This window comes from Struthio camelus, chromosome 15, assembly GCF_040807025.1.
Source record: "Struthio camelus isolate bStrCam1 chromosome 15, bStrCam1.hap1, whole genome shotgun sequence".
Taxonomy (NCBI): domain Eukaryota; kingdom Metazoa; phylum Chordata; class Aves; order Struthioniformes; family Struthionidae; genus Struthio; species Struthio camelus.
In genome coordinates this window covers 9,570,693-9,591,288 of record NC_090956.1, presented here as the reverse complement: position 1 = coordinate 9,591,288, position 20,596 = coordinate 9,570,693, and the positions used below count along the sequence as shown (strand labels likewise).

General features: G+C 42.0%; 2 protein-coding genes across 2 annotated transcripts; one reads left to right on the top strand and one right to left on the bottom strand.

The window, feature by feature from the left end:
• Positions 1-167: 167 nt before the first annotated feature.
• On the top strand, positions 168-9,462 carry ANKS4B (ankyrin repeat and sterile alpha motif domain containing 4B). Its single transcript, XM_009683388.2, has 2 exons — positions 168-424; positions 4,023-9,462. Exons 1-2 carry the CDS (start codon positions 261-263, stop codon positions 5,098-5,100), a joined length of 1,242 nt encoding a protein of 413 aa, XP_009681683.1. The 5' UTR covers positions 168-260; the 3' UTR covers positions 5,101-9,462.
• Positions 8,366-20,564, bottom strand: CRYM (crystallin mu). The gene is made up of 8 exons (XM_068908028.1): positions 20,297-20,564; positions 19,954-20,104; positions 18,789-18,851; positions 15,623-15,724; positions 14,923-15,106; positions 12,474-12,595; positions 11,558-11,642; positions 8,366-10,901 (listed from the first exon to the last, which is right to left on the bottom strand). The coding sequence occupies exons 1-8, from the start codon at positions 20,467-20,469 to the stop codon at positions 10,837-10,839; spliced, it is 945 nt and encodes a 314-aa protein (XP_068764129.1). The 5' UTR covers positions 20,470-20,564; the 3' UTR covers positions 8,366-10,836.
• Positions 20,565-20,596: the final 32 nt, after the last annotated feature.

Genomic DNA, 20,596 nt, shown 5'->3' with positions numbered 1-20,596 from the left:
TGAAATAGTCAAATACTGCAGTAAATGGGGAATGCAGAGTCACCTCTCAGAAAATGAAAGCATTAAACATACCGCTGCCTTGTTTCTTAGGCACAGTTCCAGACGACTTTCCTGCTAGGATGAACTTTGCCTCCCTCATTTCCATCCTGAGGATGACGTCTCAACTTGTAATTATTGATTAACTATCCCTGTAATGGAAGGGTGGCTGTCCTGTCTGGCTGTCGTTCAGGCCTGCTCTGGGAAACCAGAAATTACTGAAAATGTCCACCAGGTATCACAAAGCAGCAGCTGATGGCAATTTGGAGCTCCTGAAAGAAGCCACTAGAAAAGATCTCAATACTTTGGATGAGGATGGGATGACGCCCACCCTCCTGGCAGCGTACCATGGGTATCTGGAAGCTCTGGAAGTTGTATGTCGGAGGGGGTAAGTGAATCGGGCTCAGTTTCTTAGAGCTTGTGGCACAAAGCTATAAACAGCGTGTAGCATTTCTAGTGCTGCCAATGTGTCAGACCCAAAAGGCTGAATATCCTGGTAATTTCTTCCTACGGTTGTGTCTCTTCGTTCACCTTGGTTTAGGCCATGAACCTGCAAACAGCCCTGTAGCGGCAGGTCAGCGAAGCCACATCAACAGCCCTGGGACCCTGTCACGGACATGGAGTCTGCAGGCAGCAGTCGGTAGCAACAGGGTCTGGGACCTAATCCGGCCTTAATGGAGGTCAAAGAAAAACTACTGTTTGTCTTCTGTAGAGGTTAACTTACATCTTTGAGAATAACATACTTTGAAACTAGCTCTATAAAGAAATGTCTTGAAACATTTTGAGCAAAAGAGCTCTGTCGTTTGCTTCCAAAGTGCAGTCAATGCCTGTGAAGGTCTAATGCTTTTCTGAGGCGTCGCAACTGATAGTTTTGAGATGGTAATACCTAAAATTGTTATTTCTCTGCTCTTTATATCATTACCAACTACTACCATGCTAAAAAGTTCATGATACTGTTTCAGGGGCTCAGGTAGGATCTTTGCAAACTAAAAAAAAAGAAAAAAATAAAGGAAGGTTTTATACAGGTGTACCTGCTAGTAGTAATATTTCTGATTGGAATCATTTACACATACTACATGCTTAAAATATATTACTGAAAAGGTCACTAGCTCCCCGTATCATCCTCTGTACTCTCTCTGCTTGAAGCCTATCTTTTATGCTGTGGTTCTGCAAAAAGATCTAATAAAAGAGAAGCTTTTCATGTGCAGAGATACAGTAAAGAAAATGTTTTTTTCTGGGCTGAGATGAAGATTAAATTGACCTGTATTTTCACTTGTAATAGCTGAAAGAAGATTAGAGGAAAAAGTTGAACAGCTATTTGGATGTATTTCGGTTTTCTTTTCTTAAAAATAGAACTGAAAATACAGACTATGAATAGGCATGTCATAGATTTGCTTTATAGCTCACTGAGCTCAGGTGTGGTTGTAATAGCACAACAAAAAAGACCTTTGGACTGTATGGTTATTGCTGTGTCCCCAAAAGCAGCAAAAATAGACTGACAGATTTTCAACTTGTATAATTAATACAGCTCCACGGAAATACCTAGAATCAATACAGGTTTGTCTGTGAACACAGACAGAACATCTAGCTAAGGAAACAATAACAAGATAATCTTCAGAATCTGAGGGAAAAATATATAATCTACCATATATGTTGATAGAAGTCACAGCAGATGACACAAAGATCAAAATTCCTACGTATTTGTTACTCAGTATATTTCTGACTCTATTTTTCTTGGTATAGGACAATTTTGGGATAGTGTTGCCCTCAAAATCTTCAAACATATGCATTCACCGCTATTTTAATCCAAGATTCCTTGACACAGTCCATAGACTGAGGCAGTCAGAGACAGCGCTGTAGTCTTACTCATCCCTCCTTGGCCACTGGAGAGAGCTGAACTGTGGAAGATTTTCCCTGTTCTACAGGCCAGCAATGTTTTCTTGTGAGAAAATATTTTGATTATTTTTAACAAATTCTTCCTTTCCTTGAAGTAGAGGTGGTTTCAGGGGTTTCCTGACAAAGGCACTCAGACACAGGATGGTTTTCTTTAGAGTTGTTGCAGATTTTAGGACTCTGAAGCCTGCAACACAGTCGGCCTCTAGAAAATGTGGCAATATTAACAACAACTCCCTTTCATCTTTAAACAGTTTGTCTTCCCAGGCAGTAAGAGATCTTCTCTCTGCCTGCTGTGCAGATACACGACCAGAGGCAAGAGCAAGCAGCAGACAGCAAGTAGCAGATCTGCTCACTTTTGTGAGCACTTTTGCCTCCTTCCTCACACTTGGGAAAGGAGAGAAAAGAGGAGTATGAGAACCCAAAGTAGATGTCAGACTTTATCCAAAGCCGCCCTGAGTAGGGAATCACCTCTCTAGCTTGTGAATTAGTTGAGAGCCAAAGGCTGGAAGGAAAAGAAACAGCAAACGGCTATGAAGAGACCTGGGGGGACGGATGACCCAGCACTTCTAGGCACTCCTGAGCCAGACGCAGGACAACGTAGCCCGATTGCTAAATTGGGGATTAAGGAATCTGGCTTCTAGGGCATGCTCTACCACAGGCAGGCAGTTCCCTCGGGCAGAGCCAGAAAGCAGAAATAGGTACACATTTTCCATATGTCTAAGTCAAAAACTGATCCTGAGCTGTCACCTCCTTGCAGCAATGCCTGCGCTCAGATTTGCTGTTGTTTCTCTGTGTGAGCAGCTCTGTGTCTGGGTCCACAGGGACCGCAGTCTCCCTCATCTCCCGCCTGTGGCATTGTAGTCTGAAGGATGTTCTCAGATTTAGCGCTCCTCAGATATGTTAGTGCTTTTCTCCCAGTGATATGCAAAGCCAGAGATCAACACCTGAAGGAAATTCTGTGACAGGACACACCATTTCATCCATAACACAAGGGCCGTGGAATAAATCCCCCAAGACACTTAAATGTTTAAAACTCCCAAGAGAGGAAATTCTCTTTGTAAATTTGACCCCTGAAGTTATTAAGGATTTTGGAATATGGTGAGTGCCTTGGTTATCGGGCACAGAAGATTCACGTGCTGTTCTGAACCATTGCTAATATTGATCCTACCAAGTATGAGTGAAAAGACTCAAACCAATTCTAATCTGCAGGCAGCAGTTCAGCGTGAAATGAATGCAAGAGTTAAAGAGAAAGCAACGCTTTTCACTGGCTTGAAATTCAATTGAAAAAATTTGGCATTTTATTTTCAAATGAGCTTCTGCTTTCCAAGCCCCATGAGCAAAAGCGTTTTAAGGAGAACAAAAGAGCTGACCGGGGCAGGGGTCTAACAGCAATGGAGACAGATGGGTTGTCAGGGCTTGACTCATAATCATCTACCTATTACCTATCAAAAAGGTTACTGATGTGCGCACATTAGATATATATCACTGTGATCAATGAAGAAGCCTCCTACCATTGTCCCTGCATGTGACATGCAAAAAGAACAATTTGCCAATAGCTTTTAAAATACTCTGGCCAAAAGCCACTGAAACAATTTTACCATTAACTCTAGTGAGTGTAAGTCAAAGTCTGAGGCTGCTTTCAGCAAATTTAGTGGTAGAGCGATCAGAGCTGCAAGCGCTTGTCCTTGCCCACACACAGGGTGGTTGCTGGCTACTGGTCTATCGCAGGAGGCAGGGGGGACCAACAGGGAACCAGCAAAGCCGTACCTGCAGCACCCCAGCAGTCTCGGGGCTGACACAGAGCAAGTACCCCAACCCCATCGTGGGGATACGCAGTCACACGTGGCCCCAAAGGGCTTGCTTAATTCAGAGAGGGCCAGGACTGAGCACTGATGCCATACATGCAGCCAAACTCCATCCCGGGGTAGGTAGGTGCAGCACCAGCCTAGAGAATGGAGCTAAGTCGGGTCATTTTCACTGGGGCTGTACTTCTCACAGCAAAGCTGAGTTAACCTTTTAGTACTCGTTTGATCCCAGTGCAGTGTTATGTTGGATATGTCCAGCTCACCATATGCTATTTGCCTTCTCAGAGGTGATCCTGACAAATGTGACATCTGGGGGAACACTCCTCTCCACCACGCTGCTTGCAATGGTCACGTCCATTGTGTTTCTTTTTTGATCAAGTTTGGTGCCAATATTTTTGCTCTGGACAATGATCTCCGTACTCCTCTGGAGGCAGCTGCCAGCAGAGATAGAAATGAGTGTGTCAGCATCCTGGACAAAGCCGCCACTGAACAGAACATGCTGAATCCAAAGAAAGTCTCAAAACTCAAAGCTCAGGCCCAGAGGAATGCAGAGAAACAAATCAGGGAATGTGAAAAGCGCCAGGACAAACACCAGCATGAAATGAATCAGAATTATATGAAAGAAAAGCTTGGCTCAGTAAATTCTTCCAGAGGGACACACTCCAGAGGAAAGGTGTCTAGTCTCTTTACTTCAAATACAACAACTTCTTTCTCCAAAAATCTGAAAGATACCTTCAAATTGAAGGCAAAAAAGACAGCTGGTAATGCAGGAAATCAGGAAACACAAAGCAACGGCCAAGAGGATAGCAAGGATAGAAGAACAACTGTGATGCATTTATTTGATGAAAAAGATGAGGATGAGTTACTGAATGACCTCAGAGAGATAAACTTTTCTGACAATGACAGTCAACTCTCTATTTTCAAGCGGCCAGGTCTTGGCAAGATTGTATTTGGAAGAAATTTGGCTGCAGATATAAATCCAGAAGCTATACCTTCTGGGAAAGAAAGCATCAGCTTTAAAATGTCCAGTGAGCTCTTTCAGCATGAAAATGCCGAGAACGGCAGGGAAGATGATGCTGAAAATAATGCTAATGTTCCTTGGAACGAGGAGGAACTCGTCTGGGACGACGAGGAAGGGGAGAACACGCCCCTGGAGGTATTTCTGGCATCACAGATGCTGGATGAGTTTCTTCCAGTCTTCATGAGGGAAAAAATCGATTTAGATGCCCTCATGCTATGCTCTGATGAAGATCTACAGAGCATTCAAATGGAGCTGGGACCACGAAAGAAAGTCCTGAATGCCATGGATAGAAGAAAACAGGCACTCAAGAACCCTGGAAAAACTACAGATACTCGCTTATAAACAAGCATATTTGTTTCTGGACCCTGCACACTGATTCATTATCCTTTGCTCTTTCACAATAACATGCAGTTCTCCTCAGACATCTGCTAAAGCAAAAGGCAAAGAGGTTACCAGTTCTTTTAGCATGTACAGTGAGGCCAAAATGCTTCTCTCTGGATAGATGACTGCAGTGCACAAGACAGAAATGCAAGTGTATTCTGCTAAAAGAAAAAAATTAAAGGTAAAAAACAAAAAACCTCTAGATTTAAAACTCTCTCTCCCAGAACTGTCTTACGGGGATTGGATGTTTTTTGGTGCAAATAATTTCAAATATTAGTGAAGGCCAGGCACACTGCATTCCTTCCCTTCCCTTCTTTTTCAAAACCACAATGCAAAGAGCATTCCCGCAGCTAGGGAGCTTGGAGTTTTCTCTCTTGGTTCCTGTTAGATTGCCCTTCCTGCTGTCAGTGAGACTGGAGAAACGGAACCTGGATCTGGATTTTGTCTGTCATCTATTGACTCTAATAGCCTCTGAATGAATATAAATAAAACTAATTTACAGCAACTTTCATGTTCTTGTCAGTCAAGTTTCTTGCTACTGTATTGATATTCATTTTTAAAAAGTATCAAAGATCTGACCAAGTGATGTTTGGTGTGAGTTGTACATTCTTTTCTCTTGTCTCATTAGACTGGAGAGTAATAGTAAGCTGCCAGCAACCATCATATCTTAAATGGAATCAATACTCAGTAATACTTTTAATGACAAAAAGATGAGGTTTTATTTTCAAGATTTTTGATCTGTTTTGTCTTCAGCTTGCTTCCTATAGGACAGATTTGTCACATGAAGTCCCAGAAACAAAGCACCTAGTGTTTTCTGTTGCCCATTACCTGTCTCGGCCTGAAAACTGCATGCAATGAGGTGCATGTACACCCAGCTGGTGAAAAGAGAAAGAAAATGATGTTGTGCTTCTCGGGAAGCTTCTGCTGGTTACAGTCCGTTCGAGGGCACTCACGGCAGGGTGCCCTTCAGCTGCCTTGGCCCGTTCCCTGCAGAAGCCAGGACCATCTGATACAAATTAATCCCTCTCGTGAGTCATATGAATCTAACCATGTTTTTGTAGCAGCCATGCTCTGACTAAGAGCTCAGATTTTAGAGGCACAATTACTTATTAACAGGACTTAAATCTTTAAATCATTTAAGTATTTTTTGAAAAATCTCTTTCTACAGCCCTGATACATTGATCAGCTGTGATTTTTTTTCTCCTGCATTGATGGAGACTAATCCTAGTTAATAATCCATTATTAATGCTCTTTCCAAGCATTCCTCTTTTCCAAGTATTTTTTCCTTTACTTTGATCTGTTTATTATAACAACTATTTTTTTGGCTGGACTTTATACTGTATTCTCTTCTCCTTGGACTGCTGTACCTAAGTGTGTTGACATTTTCTTCTACTTAGCAAACATACCAACTCCTGTGCTCGGCACAGGAGTGGAATCAGAGAGCATCAGCCTCTGCTTTATTAATATCAGCCCGGGCTCTGTTATTAACTTGCTGGGTTGTTTTGTTCTTAGTGAAGGGATTCCCAAACATTTGACAAGACAAACAGGAAATGGTGAATCTTACATGTTTGAAAGCATAGGACAAGGGGATTCTGTAGAGTCAAATCTTGTCATTCTTGGCCATACAACTGATTTAAATGTTCAGTGTGGTTTGCTTAGTGGGCCTATAATCATCGCTTCCCAGCCTGACTGACCTGCCAAGCTGTACTGCCATTTATTTTGCGAGGTAAAGTGATTTAGAATTGGCACCCTCTCCACCAGGGGGTTCTTTACTTGCATAAACAGATGCCTGTGACTTGTCCAAATTTAGACTGGCTGTCAACACACTATCAATACTTCCAGGAGGGTTGGACCCATTAAACGATTGCCGTTAGTACAGACCAACTTCAATAAATCCATTACTTTGCCCTTTTGGCAGGGAATTCAGTAGAAGAACAAATTCAGGCTTTGAAGTGTGCTGCATGGTCAAACATTATCCACTGCACTGCTGGGCCAAAGCTCAAGGCAAAATTAGTTCTTGGCAAATGTGGAATACGCCACAGTCTGCAGGTGCAGGTGGCTGGGGAGGGTGAAGGGGCTACTGCCCTGTTGCGACATCTGTGTCACAGCCTGGGAAGCCAGGTTTGGCCCACAGCAAACCAGCAGAGCTTCCCAGGAAAGGGAAAGATGCCTCCTGTTCATCCTGGCAACTGCAAGAGCCGCAAGCCTGTGCTCCAGGGCTCTTCCCCTTCCCACAGCGGCAGTTTTCAGGGTGGCAGAACCTAGACACAAGGAGCTGAGACCACAGCTATACTGCTCTGAAGACTTAACTTTAGTACAAGACAGTGAACATAACGTGTCTCTTCAGGCCATATTTTGATCAACCAGATTAGACCCATTTGTCCAGGGAGACACTTTCAAAACTTCTGCTAAGCACTGAGTGCCTGCTGCCAGATAGGCATGAAGGCACCTGGAGAAATTATACCTTGCAGGGACCAGGCCATGAGTTTATCCAAGTTCTAGTGAAAGTCTGGCTCTTTACATATTTATGACTGCTGCTGCCTCCAGCTATCAGAGATAACAGCAGAGACTCTCTGCACATAAAAGGATCAGTTCAGTTGTCATAACATACTAAAACACCCTAGATCCTTAGGTATCTGCAATAGCTCTATAGAGCTAGCAGATGTGGCACAAGACCTACAGGAGGCCCTTGTTCTCCTGGCCTTGCAGCTAGAGACCAAATAGATTGGGGTGAGATGCCCTGGGGCTTCCTATCTACTCTAAAATTAAATAAATGGGAAAAGATGCAATACGGCTAGCCCCTTTCTTGATGGGTGGTCTAGGAAATTGGCTCTTGGTATAAAGTAGTCATCTGGAACAATGTGGTGGTGGTGGGGAACAAATCAATTTAACTCCTATGATTAGCTGCTTTCCAAAGTTTTCCCACCAATGCCATTGCTCCTTTTATGATTTTCAAGTCTTTAATGAGTCAGATGTGGGACTCTAATTAAATAACATTTGTATAGTGCCTTCTAGTTGAATGGACTTTATGTATCACAGGTGCAATCATGTAGTCCAGTCCAAACAAAACAAATCCATGGGCTACCACAGCATCACTGCCATAGACATCAAGAGGGAACATGCAGTATGGTCAACAATTGCAAAACCCACTATCCCAGTATCACCACAGAGCAGAGCCATCTGGATTTCTTTTCACATTCAGTGAGCACATTTACCAAGAGAGAAGTCACTGCAACTGCTTGGGTACTTTATTGACAAACAGAAACGTCTTTCTTCATCTTCAAAAACAAACAGGAACAAGAACACCACCACCACCACAACAGACAAGCAACGGACAACAAAATGAAAGCTGAAGAAAAGCAATGGTATCTTTAACATACATGCAAGTTACAAATTAAAGATAATCCTCAAGAAAAACGTGTAAGAGAAGGAATCAGAGATCCAGGCTATAATTTCCAAACAAATCTAAAGATAACACTCAAGTAACTCCTATTGAAATTGAATCCAGTCCTTTTCATGGACTCAAGTTATTCAGAGGCAAAAGGGTGAAGCCAGGCTCCTTGGACCTCCTGCTGCCAATGCAGGGTAGAAACACCATGGGTTTTCAGAACCAAGTCTTTGGACTGGCTCCATCTACTTTTCAAAGTAGAGTCTGTGGCAGAGTACACGTGAAAGTAAATTGTATGTGTCTTCTTCCTAAATACTATGCCTTATCTTGAATTGCAAACCTTGTTTCACATAGGCATGGAACGGGGATAATACTGCCATAAGTAGTAAGTGAAAGTTTCCATACAGCTCTTGAATTATGGAGCATCTATGCCTGTCACATTCACCTGATGCAAGTGGAGTTCCTTATTACTGAAGTGACAGGATAGGTCAGACACATTACCGAACGTTTCACAAATGACACAGGAGGAAAAAAAGCATGTTAAAACAATTGAAGGGTAATCTTGTTACAACAAGATAAAAAAGGCAAAAGCTAATAAGGCAACCTCTGTTCTTGATATCAAGACAACCGATGGAGTTACTCAGTTTTTACCCACATGAATATATCCTTTGGCTCTATTCCCTTACTGGTCTGGTACCCTTCCACACTAAAACTGTGGCAAGTTAAACTCTGCCACTTGCTACCCTTTTCCAACTAGTTTACACCATGCTTATGATTTGGAGCATTTTTTTATGCTGCACCTGCACTGTACTCATTAACCTCTTCATACTTACTTATGCACCATCAAGGGTTTATAACACTACCTGCTTCTTCCTGCTGCTCCACTGTAATTCTACTGGCATCATTATAAAAAGATCATGTCATGTAACTATTTCTTCATTTTGTGAAAGGATTAACAGCCTGCATGAAACAGTATCCAAGTATAAATAAAATTTCATAAGGCCTAATTCCAGCATGAGATAGGAATTCATTTCAAGGCCAATAGCTATTTTTCAGGAGATGCTCGTCTTTTGTAAAGCAGCTGCATAGCAGCACATAACTGGAACTTTTCCTTATCACAGAACGGCCAAGGTTGGAAAGGACCTCTGGAGAGCATCTAGTCCAACCTTATGTAGGACATCACTCGGTTCCTCCACCAAGAGGGAATCATGAATAACCCTCCCCCAGCATCACCCACCAGGATAGCAGTATAGCAGTATAATTGCCAATTGATGCACGGTACAGCCAAGCTGAACATATCTGCCTGTATATTTGAAGCTTATGCCCCTGTAATCAGTCAGCACAGGTCCAACCTTAAAGAAACTTTAAAAAAAAAACACTTACAAACATTAATTAATTAATACCAAAGTCTCCCCCGCAGAACATAGGTAACAGTTAAAACATTTTTAGTATTCACACTTTGGGTGACTACTTGAAAACAAGAAAATGGCAACACTCCACCCAGGAACATACTAAGGAAGGCACTGAATACAGTTCCCTCACAAGTCAACACATACATAGTATAACTCTGATTTTTTGAACTCTTAAGCCTTCCTGAGCCAGGTGCTTTATTTAAACAAATAGACAGAAATTTAACTGTATGGAAACGTCATTATTTTTATATAATGAAGTCCTATTCAGGAGCATGCTCTCAAAGGAAACCCTGTGGGGTCTAAGCAAGAAGAATGTGGGGGTGGAAGTAAGGTCTATGACTTCCAGACCTGAGGCTGAGTGGGGAGGGAAGGGGTCTCTAGGAGTCCAGGGTAGGCTGCGTTCCCAGGAGAAACTGCCAACTAAATCACTGTCCATGTAACATTGGAATCACAGTTTCATTTAAAGTACTACCACCGGTAACACATCACGCTCAAATTCCAGTCTCCAACCTGATGTATTTTACCTCAGAATGAATTAACCTCTCTACAAACAAAATCTACCCACAGTTTTCTGCTACATATGTAGTTAGGGAAGAAAGGTGTTGATTCTAGAACGGTATCAAAATGCATACAATACCTGTTAGTATTGCTGCAAATATCCAATACTTGCCATTGCATTAAAAAAATATATTTGTTAGTAGTACTGCAATTATCTAATACTTGCCATGAGAAAATAGTAGAAATACTATTACTGAAGGTTTACTTTTCATTTTTGAAAGTTCTAGCAGGGCTACATTCAGATAGAACTGCTGGCCTTTATCATTAAAAGGTTCCAAGGAAACTAAGCGCAAACCATTTTTGTGGTATTTTATGGCCTTGTTGGCATTGTAGACTTCTTTAGTTTCCAGCTGACCACGAATCATAAACGAATTTTGCTGCTACTGTATCTTCAATTGCCATCCCTGAAATGGAATTAAAGTCACCTTGAAACAGTTCCTCGGGTGTATGAAATAATTCCCTGAACCGTTCTGTTCTGAGTCTGAGTTATCTAACTACACAGGAATTCCACCTCCAAAACACTTACAGTACTATGTTCAAAGTTTATGGCCATGATATACGTGTCAGGTATCCTATATGAAGTTAATATTATGGCACGAACCTGTGTTCACATGGTGACTTGGCTCTTTTGGGCACATTTAGCTCAAAGCATGGTAAACCATCAGGGCTGCTGCTCCTTCCCCCTGCAACAGCAGCTCCAACACCACTGCTCACTGTCACACTGTCTTTAGGTCAGACCTCATAACAGCAAGACTTTCGTATTGGAGCCGTGTTTATAAAATAACACTGCAGTCATGTGTTGACTAACTGAGATGGAAAGCATACTTTTCCTATTGTTTGTTGGCTTTCCTATCACTTTTCATTACATCAGTCCTATCAGATTGAGAAATAAAAAGGGAAAATGCAAATCACATTCTAGTTTCTTCTGGAGAGGGCATTGGAGAGCGCATTGCCACAGCAATTTTGAAGATGATCAGCAGCTTTCCCACGCACGGAGGACCTACTAAATAACAAGGCATTGTTTTCTGTCAGACTTGCATGCAGGAGGGGCTGTTCTTACCCAGTGATTTAAACACTGTTGTTTTCTCAGGCAGGGCTGGTTTTGTACCCTTCAGTACCTCTCCGAGTTCAGCAAAAATCTCAGCCTGTGAACAAGTACATATTGCTACAGAAACAAAAACTGGAAAAGTTCTTTTGAACTTTGTTCCTGAGTTACTTTATTTCCTCTTTATGCATGGATCAATATTTTATCATTTAATGGATCCCATGGTGAAAGAGATCATCATTCAAACAAATAATATAAAGAATGGACAGAAATCAGAGGAGTGGAAAGATTTTTCAGAAAAATAAAAAACAGCTGACACTTTCCTCAGTAAAAAAGCTTTTTTACTTTGATAGCCTTTTACTTATCCAACAAAACAAAGTTGCACACACTTTACAGAACCTGGATCTCTTATAGTAAACCCTCAAATCTCTATTTGTTCTGCACAGACAAAAAAAAAATCAGAAAGTTAAACTTAAAATATTCCCTGCTATCACATTTTTGCAGATCATTGTCTGCTTGACCACTGTCCTCCATTCTCTAGAGGCTTGTACATGTCAATCATGTCGAAATCTTATGAGAGAGTAACAGGTTTTAACAGATTTGAAAAAAAATACAAACATACTACAGAACATTCAAGAAAAGAGATCTTTCAAATGAGTACTTTGTTATTGTATTAAAAGGTTAAAGCTGAAAACATGCTAGTGTGATGCAGCGTTACACAACAGTTGAAATAGAAGTGTCAAGATTCTAGCATGGCTATACAGAAGTCCCAGTGCAAAGACTGTTACCTTTCAGCCTGTGTGTGGAAAGTCTTAACATTTACTTTTGATGCTCTAAGAGGTTTCAGTGCAGCACACCATCAGTAACACCTCATTTCAAACACAAGCCAATTGCCACAGAAAGAAGGACCACCATTTTAAAAAAGCCTTACCCCTGACAATATCACATCTCCTGATTCAGTAAGAGCAGCCTCTCTGGAATCCACAAAGAGAACACAGTTCTTCATCAGTTCATCATCCAGTTCTCTCCAGTCTGGTCTGCTTGCTCCAACAGCTAAGACAATAAAATTGAGGAATTTGGAAGAGCGTTTAAACAAATTCAAAACATGTTTTGCCCAGAAGACACGTGAAGTAACAGTGGAGATTACTGGGCGAACTATAACATACAAACAATTGACATTAGCACGGGAGACCTGTTCATTGAGGAAAAACAAACAAACAAAAAAACCACACACACACACCCCCAACCAGGATGGGCCTGAACGACTGGGAAATATATTAGATTTCTCTGGACTTCACCTCAGCTGTTACGCTGAGGTATACATGCCCTGTTTCTGTAAGGTGCTAAACCCTTCAGTTTCCATTAACATCAATGAAAGATGACATTGGGCCCAGCCCTCCAGAAGGGTTACAGCTATATATTGTAATAAGCAAAACAGAATAACTGGAATCAATAGGTCTTTCTGCATTTCAACCTGCTAAAGAAATGAACTGCAACTCTTTGAGAAGCAAGTCTCACAACAGGAAAATTTTGTGCTGGCACTGTTTCCACCTCTTTGGAAGGCTAGTCAAACTTCTCCTTCCAAATAATGCTGACAGGACAGCAGAAGAGAAAGGGAAGTAGCTCTGAACCGCCCTTCATCATCTCACACCTATACAAGAAATGTAAAGGTACATGTAACTATACGCAGTTACAAACCAAACAAGCCTTTGTTAGCAGCCCTGAAAAGTGTCACATCGTTACTCTTTTCTGCTTATGGGAGGTTCCAGGAGAATAAGATTTAATCATCTGGCAAGACAACCCCAGAAGTTACACAGACATTGTCTGCTCTTCTGCAGACAAAGGGTGACCTCAGCCTCTGGGACTGAGAAGTCAGTTTTCCCTAAAAGTCTTTCCCCTTCCCCCACAAAAAGAAAACCACAGAAACAAAAAACCCACTCATACACAGCTCTAAGACGTTCAGTATTAGATCTGTCATTAAAACATCCTTGTCAGCCACCTCTGCGTAGCTGAGGCATAAGAAAATCATCTGCCTCTGTCCATTTTCTCTTATATCCTCCCCTTTCACCAGATCACTTCCAAATCCCTGAATTTTATAGTCCTTTTATTTGATACAGACTCTCTTTATGTTATGCGTCTATAGAGGAAAATATATGATTTGAAGGATCCCTGAGTTATTCTGAACAAATCAGAACCAAAGTATTTTGCAGCAGAAACCTGCATATGCAGGCAGATAGTCAAGTGTTATTAACGAGGGTGTTTAAACCCACAGCTGCTATCATTTTCTTGTAATTTTAGAAGCGTGTCAAGTTGAGCTAGTTAAAGATTTTCACTGGAAAAAATGAAAACAAATCAAGGACCACCTTATTTTAAAATAGCAAAGCCACTATAACTTCTTCTGGGCTAATAAGAATTATACTGTACACAAATGTTTTAAAAACCATTGACTGATGTGGAATAAAAATATTCCATGTTGCCTGAATGCCTCCTCAAACAGCAGGAATGCCTAAACAGAGGGATGGAAGGCAAAGAAAGGAGAGGGGTCTCTGTGTAAATGTTGCCTTAGTGACTGCAGACCTTAATTGATTTTGGTTGTAATTCTGGCTTCCATGCCGTGACATAACACGGACAACAACATTCAGTGACAAAGGACTAAATTGAGTCTGAAAAATCGGTAGGATGCTGCTGGAATGTGGGAACTTCCAGCAAATTGTCCCCTTCGACAAGCCGCTTTTGTCTTATTACCAAGCCATTTGGAAAGTGCACAAGGTCATCTGAACCAGGCCCAACATTAATAAAATAAACAAATGCCAACATGTGCAAGGACTCTGTACAATAGTGCAGCAACATCATTATCAGGCAGATTAAAAAAGCCCCCAAACCTCCCCATAATTAAAGGTCAAATTGTGAGGTTCCTACTCAATTTCCGTACCTTTTTAACTTAAGTAAAAAAAAAAATCCGTGTGATCCAGCCCCAAAGGAACAAATAAAGGAGCTTACAAAATCAGGTGAGGAAAAGATAACAGCTACTAAGGAAATAGTAGCATGAGCTAGAATCACTTTCGGAATAATATGCTTGTATGGGGTTATTTAAATGGAGCACAAGGCGAACATCAAGCGAGCACACAGTGGCAAAGATGATGCACCACAGGGACACACACACATCCCATGATCTAGAAAACATCCAGTGCTGGAACATATAGGAGTTCTGGCTCCAGACGCTCAGGAGTACAGGGAGAGGGAACGGGGCCCTCACTAAAGGGAAACAGTCAAGACGAAAGAAGTATTTATTCCAAGAAACAGTATTGTTCTTCAACAGTTTTTGATGCTGAACTACACAGTAACAAAAGTGTCCTTTAAATGATGAGAACATAGCATACCATTGATATGGGCACCTGGTTTTACCCACTCTCCAAGTAAAATTGCTGTTGTTGCCATGGTGACAGTTATAATGACATCAGCCCCAGTAACTGCCTCCTGAGCAGAAGAGCAGATCTGCACTGGACCATTAACTGAACGGGCAAACTTCACTGCATTCTCTTTAGTACGATTCCATATCCTGACCTTCAAGAAAAAGGCCAAACATCACAACCTGGAAAATTCTCCTCACTGACATAGAATAGATAGTCTTTCAGTTTTCAGCAAATGATTACATCTATCCTAAAAGGTTATTTGATGAGAACATTAAAGGGAAAATAAGTGACTAGATTTATTGCATGGGCAGCTACATTCTGTAATGCCAGGATAACAGGTCCTCATAAGGCTGTATTTATAAAAGGTAAGTATTTTCAACAGGTGTATTTAGGAGAAAATCAAAGAAAGTTCATTCAAATATGGCATACATTGTTGTCTTTGTCTGAGGAAAAGCCTACTAATATCTGAAACTTGACTTTGTTTCCAACTTCAAAAAATTTAAGCTGGAAATTCTACAGATGTTCAGAGTATTGGGTTATCTAGAAACATAATCTAAATATGATTAATCCCTTAACTGAAACTTTGACTGTAGCATGTTTTATCTGTAAGTGCTCCTGAAACATAATGGAGAAAAATAAATGTATTCTGCTAAGATATGTCCGTTACCTCCTTAAACGTGAACAGCTCTGTGAAGATATCATAATGGCTATATGCTTGAACACCAGCTCCCAAAATGCACAGCACTTCTGCAGAAGCTGGCATTAACAACTAAAAAATATCAAAGATAACAACAGAGATGTAAAGAAAACAGCATATACATGTGTTCTATTACCTTACATATCAATAGCACAAAATAAATCAGTATCCTTAGTCCTTTCAAAGAAAAAACATTAAAGCAAAAGCTAGCATCAACTCATGTTAACATAAAACAACATTCAGTAATATAAAAATCAATTTTGTGCGAATAGTATCAATAGCACCAAAGTACCACCAAGCTTGATTTTGCTGTTTAATTTTCCAACTCTTGAAATTCAGACTCCAACATGCAACAGCATGCATCAAACAAACTCTGGGGCCTCTGCACACTTATATTAGTACAATGCACTACACCCGCGTGACTAATGAAGTGTAGAACCACTGTGTTGATATTCTGCACTGGCTGCAAATAGGACCCCTTTTCAGGGGTTGACCCTGAAAGCCATCAGTACTGAAAGTGATAGCTGTGCCTGGTAGACCCAAGGTAAGTCGTCTTTCGCAAGTCACTGAAGCCACAAATGACACCACAGGCAGAATCCAGCACTGTAAGAGGCAATCCTGACACAATCAGCATCAGCAGATCATACGTTGTGTTGAGGCAGATAATACTGCCAAAAAAGTATTTTATTGGAACCCTTTGGGCATCTTAACATTGCACAGAAAATATACTGCATCACTACTAGATAGTGGCTTTTACCATAATCTCTGGTTTCCTTTGGAAAGGAGGTCTTCTTTACTGGCACTCTGCAGCTTATTATTTCCACCTCAGTTTGTCAAAAGATTCAGAAATTAGTTTTGTCTGCTTTAGAGATGGAAAGAAGAAGAAAAAAGTTGTTCCTAAGCAGCAAGGCTAACAAAGGCTGGTTTCCTAGGGATCTGCGTACTATATTACTAATGTCCTTCCAAGTACGATGGTATTGCCTCCCTCTACTGTTTCATACCTGCCTTTTCATTGGGATGTCCTGAGCACCGTTCTGTTTCCCACAGATCCACTAAACACTACTTGCTGGGACTGAAGCATATGCATGGCTGGACTAGAGCTATTCAGAGGAAGATTGTTCCTTGGCTGCCAGCTAGTCCAAAAGCAATCAGGTAGGAGCTAAGCTCTTTTCCCTCGGTAAAAGATTAACAGGATCCGTCTTTCCTACTCAGCTGTCAACATTAAGAAAGCTTTCAGAAACTTCATACATTTGTAGATTCTACTTCTATCACATTTGGTTGAAATTGGTCCATGGATTTAAAGTTTATTAAGTTTATTTAAAGTTTATTAATGGGGCACACAGTCACCACAACCTCATTTTCTTAGGAATTAAGGAATGTTTTTTGCCTGTTTTCCTACCAGTTCAGTTCATCCACGTGAAGTTTAGACAGCAGGGGGTTTGTTCAGCATTTTTCAACCTCAGTTAATCTTTCCTCATATACAAGAGATTTCTCTAGCTATCCTGTAACCAACATACCATATCTCTAGATGCAACATATGGTAAAACTCCTCACTTAAAAACCATGATGTGTTTGTACCAGGTACTGTTAAAAATACGGATGGTTCCGAGGAGCAAGTTTTCAGATTCAGTCCCATGGCTGCTTTTGATTCTCTGGTTTAGTTCTTGCCTTTGATTCATCAGTACTTGGCAAGGGGGAAGAGAGGACTGTTGGAGTCCAGCCCCAAGCGATCCTTGTGTCTTGTTTATGCATTTGCTGTGGTCTCTCACTTCTGCATGAAAAGCTTTCGAATTGTGTAGACTCTCAACTCTTATTCTGTTACAATAAAAAAAACCTCATTGATCACATTTTTCAGTGGCAAGAACTCTGTAATGTTCCTTTCAAAAAACACTGAAGCACTGACTTCAAAGGTTTCCTGCCTAGGAGCATTGGATCTTTGAAAAGCAAATGCCATAAAGAGAACAACATGACAGCTAAGAGCTAAACTCAAACACTCCTGAAAATTTCCCAAAACAGCAGACAACAATGAAGGGTCTGATCTTGAAGTCCCTTCACCGGCCAAGCTCCTTTGAAGCCAGCAGAGCCTTGACTGCATAAGAACTGTCAGAATTAGCTAAGTGTACAATGGTTGAGATGAATGAAGTCCTATAACCTAATGTCTGAGGAATCCAGTCTGAATTGTTTTGTCCCCAGTACAAGGGACAGGTCCTTCACTCCAATTTTATGTCAGCTCAGCTCTATTGCCTTGGAGAGACTTACACTGGCATGAGGACCGCTAATAATGAAGTGGAGAGGTCAATCTTCAGTCTGATTAAAGCTGATGAGGAAAGTAAGAGGGACAGAGCTGAAAAAATACTTTTGGGTTTTTTTGCCAATTTTGGGGGGGGGGGGGGGGGGGGGACGACTGACTTTGCTATGAGACAGATGGCAATTTGGTCTCTTCCCACTATTAGAAGCCCAGCCAAAAATTGTTTAAAAAAAAAAAAAAAGAATTTTAAAGCAACGATTTCCAGCTAAAATTTAAATGACAAAGCAACCTATAGCAAGATTTACGCCACCTATTCTTCCAGCACTGAAGTTCAGGGCGGTAGTTGGGTCTAGCCATCTGGAAACCCTCCAGCAACAGCAAAAACAGAGACAGATATCTCTGAACCAATCATCCACCTATCTTAAAGCTGTCTATATTGCCCTCTGGAAACATGCCTTTTTATCTTTCGCCAGTGAATCCCACCTGTCTTGACCAGAGAACAGAACATCTAAACAAAACTGAATTTATCACCACATCTCTCACCCAAAGCCACAGAGGAACATGTTAAGATAAATACAAAAGCAGTGCAGGGTGGGGGCAAGAATCAGAGGAAAACACCTCCATAAATTCCCAGAAGTTTACAGAATAAACCACAGAAACATAGGTTGCATCATATACAAAATATTAAAACTAGCCACGACTCAATCAAAAGAGAAAAATACACTTTAAGTTTTCCCTGAAGGTACATACATTATCACAATTGTAATTTAAAGTTATATTTGAAGAAAATTCACATGGAGTGAAAGTCGTTTACATCATTCCCTCTAGCTATTTTATACATAATACCACCTAGTGAGTCTATCCTGACTTAGGACACTGAAGACATACCTTGGTAGCTATTGCAGAAACTGCAGCTGTTCGTTTTGCTGTAATCACACTGCCATCAAGGACCTTTAAAAAAAAGTCAGACTGAAATGAACAATGAAAACATGACTGAATCCCAAGCATTTTTACCCGATTCACAAGTCATGTGAATTAAGTGCTATTAGGAGACACAGACAAACATATGAAAGTAAGTAACTGCAACTACAGCAACCATATACCATATAAATCATACATAGAAATCGTGCAGATTCCCCACTCCATTTCTTTCATGCCATTCCACCAGCACAAATAGAGTAAAAACCAGTCAAAGCCAAGCACCCTTAACTCAAACATAGCCATTCCTGTACCGTGCTTTTCTGACTCTCCGATGCCGGGAATAGATTGATATAACTGCAATACACTGCACTCAACTAAGACTAGGGACCAGCGCAAGCTGGCAGCGATTCAGGGGTCCTGCACTGTCCTAGTTCACAGCAGAAGGATGACAAGGAACTATGGAGTGCACAAGCTTCAAGGAGTTCCTTTAATTTGGAATTAGAGTGTCCCACTGTGTATTAACTATCACATAAAAATGAATTATGTGGAATAAGAAAGTTACTTTCTTCCAATACAGTTTAGCAATAAAAGCCCAATCTATTTTTCTTCCCCAGTTTCAGCCCTTCGACAGCCATCATTACAAGAGCATAGGGAAAAATGGTTAATAGTCACAAATTCTAAAACAAATAAATAAAAACAAACAACAAAAAACTCCCACCACAAAACAGACCCTAAATACTATTTCCTACAAGGCCAATTGTAAGTCTCTTTAGGTTTACACTTAAAGAGGACGCAGGATCAGTTCCTTACTCAGGAAAGTTTCCCCCTCCTTCAAACACAGGGTAAACTCCTCACCATTTTCTCCCTTCCACTCACCCCCTGAGCCCACAGTTTCCCTTCAAACCGTAACTGGTTATAAGCTCTGGAGGAAAGGAAACAGAGTACACTTTAACACACGTGAAAAACATAAGGCTTTAGGCCAAGTGATGATGTCGTTAAACTTATGCCAACTTAGTAGTTAAACTTTTACCCATTTACACCAGCTCTGGAAAAGAAAAAAAAAATAAAGGTCACACAGCAGACTGGACAGGGCACTAACAGAGGAGAAAACAGAAGCATGCAGCAGACTCACAGCTTTTAAAGAGCCATTTCTCGGCTCAAATAAGAGGATAGTCGCTTGGTGAGAAGGAACAGAAGAATCCTCCTTGTGCTCGTAGAAAGTCACCAGCTTGGTTGTCAGCGCCTGGTCCGCGGCGCTGTAGGCGGGCATGACTCCCAGGAACCTTGAACGAGCAGGGTTGAGAGCGCCCGCGCCCCAACGGCCGCGCCCCAACGGCCGCCGCGGCGCCCCCCGAGCCCTGCCGAGCCTTCGGCTTCTCCCCGCGCGTTTCTGCCCCGTTCCCCGCGCCGGACCCGAGGAAACCCTCGCCGGGGCTGCGCCCCCCACCCCCCGCCCCCGCCAGGGCCCCGCTCACCCGCCGTGCGGCCGCACCGGCAGCACGGTGCGCACGGGCTGCACCACGCCGCCCGCCGCGCCGTCGGAGAAGTTGGCCAGCGCCGCCTCCAGCGCCGGTAGCAGCAGGCTGGCGCGGGGCAGGTGCCGCTCCACCTCCTCGCAGCTGATGAAGGGCGGCGCGGCGGAGCCCATGGCGAACGACGACGACACCTGTTGCCTATGCCTCCCTCCCGGCCCGGCCCGGCCCTAAGTACTGGGCGGGGCGACACCGCCCCCGGCCCCGCCCCGCCCCGCCCCGCCCCAGCCCGCGGCTCGGCGG